Below are 17632 nucleotides of genomic sequence, written 5' to 3'. Positions count from 1 at the left end.
GTTTGCTTGTCAGTGTAGAGAGGAATTTATGTCTGAATTTATGAAAATGTAACCTACGCTCACATACAAATATGATGATACACATACACAGATGATAAAATATTGTTAAAAAGGTTTTTTTGGGTAAAGTTTCCATTCATTAAAAGTTGAGTATTAGTCATATTTTAAAGGGAAAAAAACTTATTAAAAACAAAAAACTGACCCGTGTACCCGATACTTGGAGGATACCCAATCTGACTCACATTCCCCCGACTCTGGAACTACTTGAACACTGTGGGAATTCAGTTGTCATTTGGTAAATATGCATTGTAGCTATGATACCTGTCTCTCTTCTTAACCTTTCTTCCCCCCTTCCTTCTTTCCCCCCCTTCTAGCGTCTGTTTCTCCCTCCCCACCTTCAAGCCAGCTGCATGTATAGCATTACATTGAACTATCTTGAGCAGGGCAGGATTTACTTAATGGGAGCCTCTAGGACCAATGCTGTTATCCGAGCCTACGCTTGCGAGACTATGAGATATGATCGGATACTGAAAATGTTCTGTGTAGAATGGCGTAACGTACTTAGACATGTAAAATTTGCGGCTGAGCAGATGTTATACTTTCTTGCATCTTTTTTGATTGTCATGTCATGATAACTTCAAATAATAAAAAAAACAAAAAAAACTGGAGAGATGGTGAAGTGAATGATGGAATTTTGGGGATTAGACAGTTGTGAGTAAAGCAGAGTACAAGAGAGTATGGTTGTAAGCCAGTAGCATATAGTCATAAGGACTGCAGATGAACATGGTTGTAGGGAAGTACAACCATAGGGACTTAAGAGATGAATGATTACACGTAAGTGGAATGCAATCACTGATCAGAGAGTTGTACAGCTTTATGTTAGTGGAGTACAGCCATAGGGCATAGAGAGGAGCCTGGTTGTACGTGACTGAAGTTCACCCATATACATTGGAGAGGTTTAGGTTTTTATGTGAGTGGAGTACAACCATAGGACAGACAGAGATACATGGTTGTAGGTGAGTGGAGTACAGCCATAGGGTTTAGAGAAGTGCTTGACTGTATGTAAGTGAAATACAACCACAGAGAAGTGTATGGGTATGTGTGAGTGGAGTACAGCCATAGAAAAGAGAGGTGCATGGCTGTATGTGAGTAGAGTACAGCCATAGAAATTATAGAGGTGCATGGTTATATGTGAGCATAGCGCATAGAGATTGGAGAGGAGCCTGGATGTATGCAGTGCAGGACAAAGAGGTGCACATGATTGTATGTGAGTGGAGTACAGCCACAGGACAGAAGGAGGTAAATGGTTGTATGTAAGTGGTATACAGTCATAAAGATTAGAGAGGGGCATTGTTATATGTAAGTGTAAAACAACTAGAGAGATTGGAAAGGTGCATGGTTAAATTCGAATGGAGTACTGCAATAGTTACTGGAAGAGCAGGGTGTATGTGTTAGGGGGCCGGGGTACAATGCAAATCTATGGCTTTATTGTGCAGGTAGAGGCTTGATGAAAGGCAGAATGTATTCACTGGAGCAGATGTGCATAAATTGTGGGTGGAATGAAACGGCAAGGAGGATTAGATATTCACTTGTGTCTAGAGCCATGTAGGCTTGTGATTTGAGGTATAGATTTGGCATGATGTGCCTTACACGTGGTGTCAGGTCCGGACTGGCAATCTGTGGGTTCTGGCAAATGCCAGAGTGGCTGCTATAAGGTGCCATAGAAAGTCAGTATTTAGTGGGCTGGTGGGGGCTGTTTGGGCCTCTGTGTGGGCTGATTGGGCCATTGTTTACCTGAAATGCCAGGGTCTATTTTAATTCTCAGTCCGGACCTGCGTGGAGTGCAACTATTCTGTGAAATGGCAGTTTAAGGATTGGAAGTTTATACATTTCCAGGAAAAAAAAAAAAAAAAAACTTGTATGTGTGTCAAACCAAAAAAGTGTTTAAATGTGAAGGAAAGGAGTTACATCAATTATAGAAGAAAGAAAAGTGTTTTTGATGGGCTAGTTCTGCAGAGCAGTGTAACTTGACTCACCCATCAAGTGCAAGTAGGGCTGCCCCCTGGCTAGTTTGTTATCAGCTGAACTACAAAAACAAGTCTTACCGTCATTTGGGTTTCTGGAATAGCTTCCCTAGATACTCAAACCATTTTGGTCAAACTCTACCATATATATAAAAAAAAAAAAAAAAAAAAAAAAAAAAAACTTATCCCAGATGGAAAATATATATTTTAAGGTATGGATGTATGACAAACACTTATTGTGTGGGTTATGGCAATGTCATGGCTGCAGCAGTGGAAAGGAGCAAACACTGCATATGAATGACCACAGGGTGTACAGTCTGTAATCATCACAAAACCGGATCATCTGTTTATGTCCTGTAAAAAGAAATCCTTAGATGGTGCATTCAACCCAGATGGACAGTGACCATTTAACAGAAAGCCACAAGTTACAAATTACTTTCTTCTTTATTCAAAATAAATTACAGTTAAAGTTGCCATTTTTTTTACTTTTTTCATGCATTTCATGCGAGAGGCGTCTTCGAATCAAAAATTAGATTTCTCCCCACAAAGATAATTAAATAAGTTAAAAAGGGTCAGATGGGAGGAAATCCAACTAAAAATAACCGTGTACGATAAACAGGAAAAATCAAGAAATGCTATACAAGGATCCCTAGATTTCCTGTTTAATGGACGCACTCTCATAGCTCAGTCATTTCACGCACACGAATGGCAAGGAATTGTGCCTTATGTGCTATATAGTGTATGGGCAGCAGGCTCAGAGTTGTATGGAGATGTCTCCCCGTACAAAGTAAGACTCTTAAGAATTCCATAGCAAAAATGTGAACCTCAGGTTCTACAGGAGGTGTCAAGCTGAAACCAAAACAGTTTAAAGCGGAATATAAATATAGGTATTTGAATTTAAAGGGCAAAATTAAAAGGCAAATCATACTTCATCCCATGTTAATGGGGTTAAATAAAAGGTCCTACACTGTTCTGGTAAAACTCATATAATCTACAGCCCCGGCCCAATAAGAAGTCCAAATTTGAAACTCCTGCCGTGCTAGCAGAGTTGGACAACAAGATCATCACCATATTTTTTGAGAAGCTTGCTGTGGTTATGGTCCACAGACCACTGCTGAGGAAGATGCTTGGGATGCATGGTGTCAAGGAAGTGCTGCCGCCACCGCTTCTCAAGCTCCATTAGAGGCCTCAGGCCACCCAGGGCAAACGTTTGCACCACTTTCAGTCCATGTGGAGTATAGGTCTCATTGAATAGCCTGCAGTTAAGAGAAAGGTTGCAAGTGAATTCAAAGAACTGGAAAAAAAAGCTAAAGGAAAAATTAAACCTAAGCCAAGAATCACTGTACCAGCCTAAGCCACCTAAGCCCTTTATAGGTTAAGATCTATCCTGCTGAAAAAGCTACTGTTCACTCTCAATCTTCTTTTCTGCCAATTCGGAGCACATCATGCTCTGGGCTGCAATCAACTGCTTTGCATTAAGAGCCGACTCACAATAAATCTACACAATATAAAACTCACGACACAAGGATGCAAACCAATGCATATCCACATTATATAGCAGCAGAGAAACCAGTGCATTCTGCATCATAATTCATTCTTGAATAGCATGAAGTAGCATCTGCGTCTATGAGAGATGTAACCTGACTTTATGATAATGTGTTGATTTTCAACGATCCCTAAGCTTAACTCAACAGCAGCCACGAGCACATTAAACATGTATTGCCATGGACATGCATAAAATTGGCTAACAAAATCCAAGATGAGGAGGTGCTATGGACAACATTGAAGGCATGGATCAATACTGTTATAAAACATACCATTTATGGCCATTGTTTTTTTAGGGTTTAGTCCCTCACCTTCAAGGGAGGGGCTAAACCCTAAAAGACAATATGGCTATAACACTGTTTTATATCATCTTCTTTATCTTTGCCAAGTGAGACTAAACGTTTGCTGGGTAGTAGTTTTTCATAAGACCTCTTGATTTTTACAGCTTTATCGCCTCATCACCTTTTTTTCTAGTTCCTTTAACAAGATATGCCCACCATATAATACCATAGAGCTCCTAATTTTTTTATTTTAACATTGCCTGTCATTTGATACTGAAATAGGAAATGTACAGGAACATAAAGGGTCATCAGCACTTTAGTACTGCAAACACATAAGCTAGGTCTCAGAAGAAGTCAAATAATTAAAAAAACGACTAACGAAAAAGACCAATTGAAAAGTTGCTTATAATTGGCCATTCTATAACATATTAAAAGATAACTTGAAGGTGAACCACCCCTTTAAAGAGTCTATGAAAACAAACTGCTGCAAGGTATTTTTGTTTATGTGGAAGGAAGTATCAAAATGCTATGAGGGCCTTTTTCCCACGGAAATCTTGCGTATTTTCCAAGGCTTTTAGCAGAACGTATTCTCTGCCATTAGTATTTATGGAATGTTCCCTCTAGTGGCAGAATCCAGAACATATATCGATGAATAAGAGAAATTCTAAATAAAGCAAATTCATGACTAAAAATATTTAACACTTATTGGTGGAATTTATTGCTTAGTAATTGAGCTATTCAAACACAGAAAAAGCTGTAAGCACAATGCTAATTAGAAAAATAGACCATATCATGATGGGCATCAACCCTCAGGCCTGTTACCCTGTACAAAGGTTTATAAAAAGTTAGTGTGCCAGGCACTGTTCCAGTTCAAGGGCAGGGGGCAAATTTTTTTGTACATCTATGAATAATTAATCAGTTACATTGGATCATGTTAATGGAAGCATTTGCCTCACCTGGTTTCCAGACCAGCAGCCTCTTTTATAGTCTCTTCAGTGACATCCTCCATATTATAAAAAGCTTTGATTTCACTGATCAGCTCCTCCTTGCGGCACTTTGGTAGATTTGCAACATTTAGAAGAGCTCTAGCTGCAGAGCGCACCTGGCGGCGTATAGGATCTTCTAGCAGGCGAACACCTTCTTCGCAGCCAATAGGGGCATTGAACTCCTCAGCCAGCTTCTGTTTCAAGTTGGAATCATAGTAATTAGACACAGCGTGGCAAGAAGTGCAGAGGAGAAGCACATCGTGAGAGTTGTGATCCTTCATTTGAACAGGAAAGTGACGTCGGTACTCATGGGGCACAATGTTCTTCCTACAGAAACAAACAATAAAGACAGAGGTAATAATGACTATGTGACACAGAAAGAGTTCTGCGTCCTAGACTGTGCATTACCGTATGTAGGACTCCCTCTTTCCACATACGACACAGAGGTTCTCCTTAATCGTTAAGTAATAATCTGCGTTGGACTCTGGGCGGCCAGACGGCTCAAATCGCAGCTTCACAATGAAAGGAATGGCGCTCACCAGGTCTAGAGCAAAGAACCATATGATCAGGGAACTCATAAGAAATGTACAAACAGTGATCCAGATGACAGCTCTTCAGCTATGACTGACATCCTAGAGTGTTTATGTACCTGCAGCAGTGGGCAGCATCCTCATAGGTCAGTTACAACCTAACAGCCTCTCAGTAAGCCAGCGGGCTGCTCTTAGTTTGTGACCAACATCCTAAAGGTTAAAGGAGACTTAACCCTAAAAATTAATATGGCTAAAAATGCCATATATTATATACTGAACTTATTGCACCAGCCTAAACTTTCAGCTTGTCAATATCAGCAATAATCCAGGACTTCAAACTTGTCTCAGGGGGTCACCATCTTGGAAAGTGTCTACGCCACTCACATGCTCAGTGCTCACAGGCTCTTAGCAGCTGTTGAGAAGCTAAATAAGTCACAAATAATCAAGCATGTGCAGAAAAGAAAACGGGGAGCTACTGGGGCATTTTTAGAGATGGTTCCTTTAAGGTGCTTATGTTGTAATACTAGAAAAAACAGCTATAGAGCATTTACAATAAAGAAAAAAACATGTTGATGGGTTACTAGGACAATCTATGCCCATATTACTGCACAGCTGCCTATGGACAGGTAAATATGAAAATATATGTTCTTACCTCCGATGCCTTTATCCAAATACCACTGAGCTTTTTTCCTATCACAGGTACACAGCGGTTGTCCATCAGGGGCATGCAGGAAGCAGTTATCATACAAAGGTGACTTTCTGCAGGTAAAAAATTATTTCTGTTTGACTTTGGGTTTTTAACTGTATGCATCTTAAATTCAGATTTTCATTATCGGGTCATTGAAGTGACCAAGGCCAGTGACTGCAGTAGTCTGCCCGTTAGCTACCACCAGAGAATCCCAAGGGGCATACTGTACAGCGAGGATATAGGGGAAAAGGCAAGTAAGACTGTTGGCAGGCCGCATAACAACGAGTATTATGCATGGTTGAGCAGGAAACCCTTATTCTATAGCCTACTGAGCTGTAATAGAACATATTACCATGCCTTACTTACCTTGCAGAATATCCCACACCCAGTTGCTTCCTTTTGTTTCTGCGGGGATCGCTGTCTTGAGAGTTTTGTGTTGACTGATCACCAGCTTTCTCTTTCCTCTGTTTTAAGGATCCACTCACTTCACCATTCGAAATACCATTCCCTTTTCCTTTAAAGGGAATATCTATTAGTCCTTGGCATTTTCCCAACAACGGTTCCCATGGGCAGGGCAAATCAGCCGAGAAGAACCCAAGAAGGTGCAGGAAAAGGGCAACAGATACCTGAGCATCTCTGGCAGCATACAAAACCTGCAAAAACAGGCATAATTATACAAACAATGAAAAAAATAAAAAAAAACACACTACCCAATATAGCAAACTGTACCTGAAAGCCATCACTAAAAGCTACCTAACCTAAAGTGGACCTGATACTTGCCTCCTTGCATATGAAATTGATAGATACAGTTACAGATACCGTTGTAAAACCAGAACAAGATAAGTCCCTTTCACTACCACAACCCAAAATAAAAGAAATATATGCTCTGGAATACGGCCGCCAACAGACAATGTTAAATGGATTTGGACTACAAATGCTTTAAAGACCTATGGCACACAGTTTCTAATATTGAAAATTCCAGATTTGAATGATTTGTCTTGTTGTACAAAGAGTAAACATAGCAGCAAACAGGCCTTTACTCCAAATCTCACTTAATTTGGCTTTAAGATGTATAGGAGAACAAATAGGCAACCTCCCCAAATTGCATCCTAACCATCATTCAGGCTGAACCCAACCCCATTCAAAGGTATCTGGAACAAAAGCTCCAGCTGTCTGGTGCACTTAGGCCTTGGAACACCGCTAAAATTGGAGGTTCTTTGTAACATAACCTGCATCATTGATTTCAATGTTGACACAGTTTCTCCCCAGTATTGCATAATCTTGCTACAGCTCCCGATCATGTGAATAAAGGTCCCCTTCTCTAAGACACACCTTATACACACACATCTGAAATATCAGCATGGATATGGTGCAATTTTACTGGGGTATAATGTGCCCTATAGAAAATGTATATCTGAATTAGGTGCAGCCTATTGTTAGGGGATACTAGTTGTATAGCTTTCTGCACCTCCTGCCTCCTTTGGTATAGCCTTTATTGAGGTACTCCTGAAACGGGGGGGGGGGGGTAGAAAGTGAGAGCCTGTTATACTTATGGGTAGTGTAGTACCATTTTCACCCACCCTAGTTTAGCAATTATGGATTATTCCATAGTGGAGTGAGAGGGTCAGTGTCTGAGGTTTCAGTAAGCTTGCTAGCCATAAACCATACTCATATCCAGAATCCAGCTTATAGTATTGGCTGGGCCCAGAGAGAATGAGGGACTTGTGGTTTGATTTTTCTAATCAGGTAGCTAAATGCCCCAACTGTGCCACCAGATAGTAAAGTTAGATGTCTGGAAGAGCCATTACAGACTTCCGTTTTTGGGCGCATTCATTTTTCTAGCTTCAATCTGGGCTTGGAGTGTGACCATATTAGTTGGTGGAAAATTGTATTTACTCTTTAGAAGTAGGATTTTGTAAAATTTGAAAGTCATTAAGAAGTTTGGCAATACTTGCCAGGTGTATATCCGCCTTTTAGGTCTGACCGGGATATCAGCCCATGATTTAAGTTTATCGCTCATCCAATCTATAAGTGGACTTTAGAGTTGTGTATTGTGTATTAGAGTTGTGTATTGTTGAATGTCTTTTCTGACATTCGCAAAGGATGGCCATATGCTACTCTGAAAGATCAATGGATTTTATAAATGTATAAACATCCTAACACTTTTTACTGTGCAAGTCCCCTTAACAGGCTCTGTTATGTCTTTGTATGCAATGAATATGGCTTGTGCTGAACACATTTTAGTTTGAGCGAAAAAGGGAGATTAAAGCTACTCCATATTTGGGAATTAGATTCCCAGAGCATTGATTATACTCACAAAGACCAAATATAAAGAACTCAATCTTCTGGTTTAGTTCAAGAACCGATAAAAAGCAGATTTTTGCAAGTAAGAATAATAGGTAAAGATGTTCAGCCTAAACCCCATTGAACTCATGTTAAAAAAAATTACCACTTCTGGTAAATGTGACAAAATGATTTACATTAGTTGTATTACCCATCACTCAACGATCACCTTCCAACAATATTTCGGTTCTGCATCCACAGCCTCTGTGCTGTTGCCTCTTAAAGGGCATGTAAAGTCTAAAATAGAATAAGGCTAGAAATGCTGTATTTTGTATACTAAATATAAACATGAACTTACTGCACCACAAGCCTTATCAAACAAATCATTTTTGCTTTCAAAGTTGGCTACAGGGGCTCACCATCTTGTAACTTTGTTAAACATCTTTGCAAGACTAAGACTGTGCACATGTTCAGTGTGGTCTGGGCTGCTTCAGCAGGAACTGAAGGGACTTCCTACAGGCGAGTAATTTCAACCTGTCCACTGCATCCTGGAGAGGCGTATAGGTACAAACCTATGCTAGCCAGTGGTCATATTAAGCCACACTGGATTACCCGTCATCAACGATGCTATAATGTTGATTATTGTATTTGTGCTTTGAGGATCCTGGGGTCACCCAGGATAAGGAAAGCCATTTATGGATCGTCATAAACTGGGAAGTAAGGTGGGGGCTCCCCATGCTGTTCATAAGTATGATTGTTTCCCTGCTCAGCAGTTAGGGACCATCAGACAATTCCTATCCACAGCAGTAAATGAAGGGAGAATTTATATAAAAAAACGGTACACATTTTTTTAAATTAAAGTATATTGGAGATAGGTTTCTTTTTCATTTTCATTAAAGAAAGTAAAAAAAGCACACTGTGGTGGGTAAGATAAAGAGACTAGCGTTTTGTTTATGGGGATCATTCTGTTGTAGTTTAGTCAATTTTTTAACAATTACTCATCTTAAAGGAGAGGGTATAAATATAATTACTCCATATAGATTGTCCATATGCTGTTCTCCTATACCACCAATTTTATTTTCTGCAAAATGTAATTGCCATAGTTATTGCCACCCAAATCCATCTCCCTTGAAGTTTGCAACCACCATCCTAGGTCCCACTGACATAATGATTATGATAGACAAAGTCAGGTACTTTACTAGCCCTCAAGTTCAGACAAACGTGACTTGCAGGCTTTGTCCCAGGACTCAGCCAAACTTAACAGCAGGAACTTCCTACAGGCGAGTAATTTCAACCTGTCCACTGCATCCTGGAGAGGCGTATAGGTACAAACCTATGCTAGCCAGTGGTCATATTAAGCCACACTGGATTACCCGTCATCAACGATGCTATAATGTTGATTATTGTATTTGTGCTTTGAGGATCCTGGGGTCACCCAGGATAAGGAAAGCCATTTATGGTATGTAAAAAGAAAAGTGAGCTGCACTACTTAATTCCATAACTCTTGTGTAGTCTATTATTAACTGACAGATACTGCTAGCAAGATATCCCCAAATAATCCCAAATCAACAGACAAACTACCACATCATGGTCCCCTCCGGACAATTACCCAGATTTTCTAAACAAAGTTGTAATGGCCCTTTGCAAATGAGTACAAGGCATCAACTACCTGGATCACCTATTCCAACGGAAACTAAAGAAGCAGAGCACAGAAGGAGGTTGCAATCTTTAACAAGACCTGGGATGATTATATGTAGTGCCCTCCAAGCAGGATGTTAGAATATTCAGGCAATAGGACCTTTCAAGTGCCACTTGGCCATGGCAAAATACTTAGGCCATTAGACTGGAGGTGGGAAGCACCAATGCCACACCAGCCTACTAAAGTACAGATTTTGCCAATACTCAAAACTTCTTCATGACTATATAAAATTAATTAATTCCTTATTGCAGGTGCATTGCAAAACTGATATGCTTGTTGGTACATTTAAAAAAAAAAAAAAAAAAGATTAAGAAATAACTTTTTGCTGTTATTTTCTTTCAGTCAATTTTTTATGGTTTTATATACCAAACTTAAGTGACAGTCAACAGCAGAAATTCTAGCACCACAAAATTACAAAGCTGAAGAGTGCAACACATAGGTCAAAATAACCACAAAAGTGCATCACATAGCCAAGGTTGAACTCAAGTGTTATCACATAGTGCCTCAATGGTGAAACAGATAGCCCAGAGTGACCCCAGCAGTGCATCATACATTGAAGATGTACTACAGTTATGCCTCCACATCCTCATTAAACTGTCACACACCAAGGCTTTTTTGGAGCATTACAATAATAACTTGTCCATGAATAGAGGCTCAGACAAGACACAAAACTGAATGTTCACTTTGCAGAGAAAAGGGTGAATAATATCCAGTTCATTAGAAGAAATGGAACGCACAAGATTATGGGGCTGTTACCTTTGCACTGGGATATTGAAACAAGGAGTGTGACTCTGAGCATGTTCTACTGCGGGTCTGCATATCTGGCTGGATGGATGAGACTTTTGCCTGAGGAACAGATGCAAATTGTATCTATAGTAAACATGCAGTTGTACAGTGCTTTCAGTTGGTAAAGAGACATCTGGCTGAATTGAAATATCCCATCCATCTCAATTGACACGCTGTTTTCTCATATAGCCAAATAAGCCATTGTGGAAACTACAAAACAAATCTTTAAATGCAAAAACATTTAACATTTAGAGGGGACAAACATTGGTGTTTAAGGAAAATGGTACAAAATTATGTAAATGCGGGGAAAGAAAATCCAGGAATGCTCCCATTAAATGCATTAGTACATGAAGGGACTGTAAACACAAAATTGTAAAATCTAGGAAAATGTAAACTGGGGGGTATGCAAAGCTGGAGTTTGACTGTAGTTTGTTATAGCAACCTATAGGGGTAAATTACAAAACAGAAAGTAAACGGCACCATTATAATTACCCACAGCAACTAATTAGAACTTCAAACATTTCACAGGGTGTCACCATCTTGGGAAAGTGTCTGCGACACTCACATGCTCAGTGGGCTCTGATAGAAGATAGAACTATGGGCAGACTGAATAGTCAAGTCCTATCAGCTGTCTAAGGCTACAGCTGATCATCACCAACTGCTCACCCTATGCTTTCCTATCCTGCAAAGGCTACATCATAAAAGTAAAGAGTCTCACCTGATCCTGAGTTAACTCTTCAACATCCCAGTTACTGCATCTAAGCTGAAAAGATTTGTCCAAAGGAAATGATAAAATAGTTTCTGAGAGAGACTTCAGGCTCAGCGTGTTCTGGAGAATATCTCTCCTGTTGGGGAGGATAAAAATTATACACTGTCATAAAGATTTCCATTTAGTAATGAAGCTATGCGATTTTACGGCCATTGTAAACAAAAGTAAAATATATATTTTGCCAAAAACAAATTCAACAGAATCTGGACAAAACAAAACTAAATCTTAAATGAAAATTTGATCAAAATCAAAAACGTGTTTCAGCTGCCCAGTGATTTAATATACATTTGTATAATCTTTAAAAAATAAAAAACAATACTAATAAAAACATTTTAAGAACTATTGGCAACTTATTGTTTAATACTTATGTTTTCCTCAGTTATGCAAACATATTGTGGGGTTATTTATCAAGGTCGAATGTGAAGAGTCTTTTATACCTTGAATGGTTTCTTATTTAAGAAAAAACTCAAATACAAAAAACTATTAATCTTAAAAATGTTGAGTTTGTAAAATAAAATTAAAAAAAAAAACGTGAGTTATTTAACTCGAAAATGTGATTAAAAAAAACAACTCAAAAACTTGAATTTTCTTGGAAAACACAACTCGAACCTTAATCTCAATCTCTAGCGGTAGCCAACCCAGAGATACTTTTGAGTTACAACTTCCACAGCGACACATTAAATAACCCTGTAGCCCAGCAGCAGCTGACAGGCAGTATAATTCTTCCTTACAACCCTGGTGATATACCAACCTATGTCTCATTGCCAGGTATCGGATATCTACACATCCTTTCACAGAAAGGCCATAATCATTCAACAATTTAGAGGAGTCTTCCCAGCATCCCACTCCAACCTTTAGAACACTGCTGTTTGCCAAAAGTTCAAGTAGGGTCTTTGGAATAGTGCATCCTGAACTTGTCAGTTGAGGCAAACGAACCAGGACACAAAATCCACTGAAAGAAGCCATCTGCAGAAGAGACACAGAACTGGCTTTTTCATCTACAGATACCTAAACATGAAGACATAATTTGGTTAATGTAACGTCAGATTACCAAGAAATTAAAAACTCCAAAGTGTTTAAAAGTTTACTATACACAATAAGTAAATATAACCAGATTATGGAAAACCAACATCATGCAACACGGTTACAAAAAAAGGCTTTGCTAAACAAGAGCAATTTTAACGCTGACTTTTAACAGCTATGTCACAACAGGAAACTGCATTGCTTTCTGTCATGAAGAACCAAAAGTGAGAATGGTCACAATTTCCCTATCATTTTCTGCAATAGCAGTCACTAGGTGTATAGAAAAATCATAATGATTTCACAGTCTACAACAGGAAGCATTCTACGGCAATATCTTACGCTTTTATCTTTGCTACTCTTCTGAAGTTGAAATAAAAACTTTAGCAATCATCTGTTCTGAAATTTGCCTTTAAGTCATAATTCACCCTTCAATTAACTTTCTATTATGTTTTAGAATGTCATTCTTTGCAAACTTTCAATTGGTCTTTTTAAATTATTTGCCTTCCTTTTCTGCCTCTTCCCATCTTGTATTTTAAAATGTGTTGGGGGTCACTGACAAAGACAGACATGAAAACTACAACTCTGCGAGGAAGTCACTTTTTATTACTTATATTTTTATTAAGGCACTCTCTGTTTCATATACAGGTATGGGATCCATTATCTGGAAACCTGTTTATACAGAAAGTTACGAATTACGGAAAGGCAACCTCCCATAGACTCCATTATAATCAAATAATCCACATTTTTAAAAATGATTTCCTTTTTCTCTGTAATAATAAAATCGTTGCTTGTACTTGATCCAAACTGAAATATGATGAATCCAGCTTATTTGGTTTATTTTATGTTTACATGATTTTCTCGTAGTCTTAAGGTGTGAAGATCCAAACTATTGAAAGATCAGTTTTCTGGAAAGCCCCAGGACCCAAGCATTCTGGATAATAGGTCCCATACCTGTACCAGTCGTTCAATCAAACTACTGCCTGGTTGCTAGGGTAAACTGGACCCTAACAACCAGATGGATGCTAAAATTCCAAACCAGAGTGCTGCTTAACAAAAGCTAATAAAAAATAAAGACCAATTGCAGATTGTCTCAGAAGTTCACTATCTGCATCATACTGAAAGATAGTTTAAACTACCACATAAACAATTAAAACTGTGGAACACTTACCCATTCACAATCCATGCCGAGTACAGGATAAACATCAAGATCTTTCTTTAGCAAAAGCCACACAGTCTCCCATTCATCGGCTTTAGAGACTATTTCAGTGTCTGCCACAAGTATCTTCTCGACCACAGAAATGCCATCAGATTCTATCTTGGGCGTTTCTTTCAGTTTTGTTAATGTACACTGCTTGTCAGTATCATGCCCAGTGGCATCTAGAACAACTGTATCTCTGTGATCTACAGCAGAGCAAAGCCGTCTCCTGCGATTTTTAAGAAACTTCCAAAGGACAAGAAACCCCACTGTTGTACCCACCAATGATGCAACACCAAGAGTTAGCCCAGCGTGTTTGGGCATTTTTTAGAGGCACCTAGCAGGAGGAAAATGCAAACACGTGTCTTTAGTATTGTTTTACTAATTTATGGAAAAGCAGACAGAGCATATATTTCTGTAAAAAGTAGAATACAATATTAATAAGGAATGTTTGACATATGAATTATAAATGTATAACTATACCATTTCCTCCAATTTAAGATTTCTTACACTGGTAATTTGACTCCTTTAAAAGCAGATTGTGAAACACAGGGTTGCACACATAACACTGAATTATGCCACATTTCCCTTTTTAACCACAATTCATAGTTTACTTTATCCTATATTTGTTTTTAAAACGAGTCACTTCAGCCATGTGACATGAACAACAACATCAGCGTATGATTTGCTTGGAATAAGTCACTAGTGCCTACTGACTTAACCCACTAGTGGAATACTGGAACTACCATCATTTGTAGGCGGACTGTAGTTCCAGAGATCTCAATGGTAAACACATGGACTTATATATTGTTCATGAGAGCAGACTAAGGTTGCCACCTGGCCGGTAAAAATGTTGCATGATTGCAATGTTAATTATAGGGAAAAACCATAAAAATTATAGGATGGCTGGTATTTTTTTTAGGGAAAGATGCGGCTGAATCCTAATTTGCATATGCAAATTATGGGCCGAATCCAAATCCTGCTGAAAAAGGCAGAATCCCGAACCGAATCCTGGATTTGGTGCATCCCTAATTTTTTTCTAGAAAAGATGGCAACCCTAGAGCAGACATGGTGAGCATTACTAGGAGCATGTATCAATGCAAGTAATTTGCTGATAGGTCAACAAGTGTACAATTACTACACCACTTGTGACCCTAATTGAGGCCAATTAGCCTCAAGTTAGTAAAGCATATGCCTATTCTGAGCTTAATAACTGGGCCTTAATGATTAATAAATAGAAGGGCTATGGGCAGAAATAGAAAAGGTCTGCATAAAGATACATTAGGGTATTCAGAACGAGTTTATCATACTACACTTTAACAAAATAAAATAGAATTGTAGAGCCGTCTTAAGAACCACTGCAGCAATTTGAAAAACATGAAATGTTCGGTTTCAGCACAAACAGCCTGATAGCTTGACTCCAGTAATATAATGGGGTGTATAATAACTGCTGCTGAATTAAACTTACTTATTACCCGGGTTTGGGGGTGAAACTACAACACATTTAACACGCTGGATATGCACACTCTTGCAAGAGCACTAAACACCCCATACTACAAACCCAGGCAACTGCGGTAACCAAACACACACACTCTGCTGGCACGCACTCCAGCGTTCCAAGCAGTGTTACCTACTTCCTTTCTCTGTCGTGACATCATCAAACTGCGCCGGCGATCTCCAAATGTACACACAGGGCTGAGTGACATAATTAACTCATAAACACCCTGCCTCTTTTAGCTGTCAGTTTATCACTATATACACATGCTGTACTTGTGGGGGTTGTGTAGCCCTGGGCGGCTCTTTATGAAAACAAGGCTTTGAGACCGGCATATACGTGATATAGAATGTAAAATATAAATATACAAACATGATAATAGCTATAATAATGCTCTCTTTAAATAACTACAACAGTGATGCCAACAATAAAAGCCCTAAGTCATAAACGTTATTCCCAAGTTTGTTATGGTAATGTTAATGTTCAGTCCCTGCCCCACAAACTGCAAATATCAGAACTCAATGTCAGATGAAGGCTGTCTAGGGATGCAAGAAGTTCTAGTTTCAGAAGCCTCTAGAGAGCAACAAGATGGAGGCAATTGATACAGACTGTATAGTTGGTTGGAAAACGAAATCAAAGGTATCAACCATTTGTACAATAAAGAGGAGATTATACAGGACAATAATCAGCCAGACATAGTACCTGATATCATAGCAGGGCCCCAACAGCACAACTCTGCCCCCAAACATCACTGGCTTCCCTCCCCCCATGTCATGGCCCTGCCACCAAAATAATTTTCCTATCGCTTGATAAGGATTTTCCAGAATAATTTATATTTGTGTAATCATATATTGCATACATAGTCCATTTGATGTACAACTTAACACAACTTTTATTAACAACTTAAAAATAACAATTATATTCCAGCATTGAGGAAACATTAAATTTCTCTGGAGTGGGTATTAAAGGGGTGGTTCTCCTTTAAGTTAACATTTAGCATGTTATAGAATGGCTTATTCTAACAACTTTTGATGGTCTTTATTTTTTATCATTTTTTAGTTATTTGCTTTCTTCTTCTGACTCTTTCTAACTTTAACAAAGGGGTCACTGACCCGATCTAAAAACCAAATGCTCTGTAAGGCTACACATCTGTTGTTATTGCTACTTCTTTTACTCATCTTTCTATTTAGGGCCTCTAGTATTAATATTCCAGTCTCTTGCTTAAATCAGTGCATGGTTGCTAGGGTAATATGAACCCTAGCAACCAGGTTGCTGAAATTGCAAACTAGAAAGCTGCTGAACAAAAAGCTAAATAGCTCAAAAACCACAAGTAATACAAAATGAAAACCAATTACAAATTGTCTCAGAATATCACTCCCTACATCATACTAAAAGTTAATTTAAAGGTGAACAACCCCTTTAACCATATGACTATACCAAATTATACACTCTCACAACTCACACCAGGAGGAGGCTATTTGGGCTGGGGACACAGAACAAGATATTTTAAAAATACTTTTGTTTCCCCGTATAGAGTGAGGGGGGGGGAACTATCATTATTCTGGTGGCCAGTGCCCTTTAAGGTTAATAATGCCAGATGACAATTTCAATCTGTTGTATTTGTTGTAATCTGTAGTATTTTGTAGCAATCTGCACTGCACCTGTCACTTGACAGCTATTCCCATTCATGTTGAATGGGGGCAATACATTTTCTTAAACTGTTTTTAGAAAAGTCTCCTTTAGGAAAATATATTTCTATGTTCTTTAGTATTGGGGGAAAAAACATTGTGAATAATAGTAAATTTTGCAAAAAAATCCCTCAGAAACACATTTTCTAAGGGATAGTGTTTGAAAAGGATCAGTCTTTTAGGATCATACTTAAAAAACTGATTAGATTTTTCTCAACAACAACAAAAAAACTCCAAAAGTATGATAGAATTTGACCTTAAAGCGGTTCTGTAACTAGACATTACTGGGCCCCACAGCAAATTATTTTTCAGGCCCCCAAAATGTCTAGAGGTTGATGTGTTTTACCAATATTTATTTAAATTGTATATGAATTAGAATGAAATCTCCTGGGGCCCCCTGCAGCGTCTGCTTCCTCTGTAGTTACACCCCTGCCTTAAAGGGATTGTTCACCTTCTAAACACTTTTTCAGTTGAGTTGTTTCAGATTGTTCTCCAGAAATAAAGACTTTTTTTTCAATTGCTTTCCATTTGTTATCTTTTACCGTTTCTTCCAAAATCTAAGTTTAACGTTTAAGGTTCCTGTCTCTGGTGTTTCAGTCTGGCAGCTCAGTAATTCAGGTGAAGATTCTCAAATGTTAGA

The 17632-nt window shown here is 38.6% G+C and overlaps 1 protein-coding gene across 2 annotated transcripts; it reads right to left on the bottom strand.

Annotated features, from left to right (window-relative positions):
• Nucleotides 1-2449: 2449 nt before the first annotated feature.
• Nucleotides 2450-15454, bottom strand: exd2.L (exonuclease 3'-5' domain containing 2). Of its 2 annotated transcripts, none has more exon segments than NM_001089745.1 (10): nt 2450-3280; nt 4807-5163; nt 5245-5380; nt 6019-6125; nt 6421-6707; nt 10793-10882; nt 11541-11667; nt 12343-12599; nt 13783-14146; nt 15444-15454. In NM_001089745.1, coding segments are annotated over 9 exon segments (1929 nt in total). In that variant the 5' UTR covers nt 14134-14146; nt 15444-15454; the 3' UTR covers nt 2450-3063.
• Between the last annotated feature and the right edge of the window lie 2178 nt (nt 15455-17632).

This window comes from Xenopus laevis, chromosome 8L (assembly GCF_017654675.1).
Source record: "Xenopus laevis strain J_2021 chromosome 8L, Xenopus_laevis_v10.1, whole genome shotgun sequence".
In the NCBI taxonomy this organism is placed as follows: domain Eukaryota; kingdom Metazoa; phylum Chordata; class Amphibia; order Anura; family Pipidae; genus Xenopus; species Xenopus laevis.
This window is presented reverse-complemented; position numbering and strand designations above follow the sequence as displayed.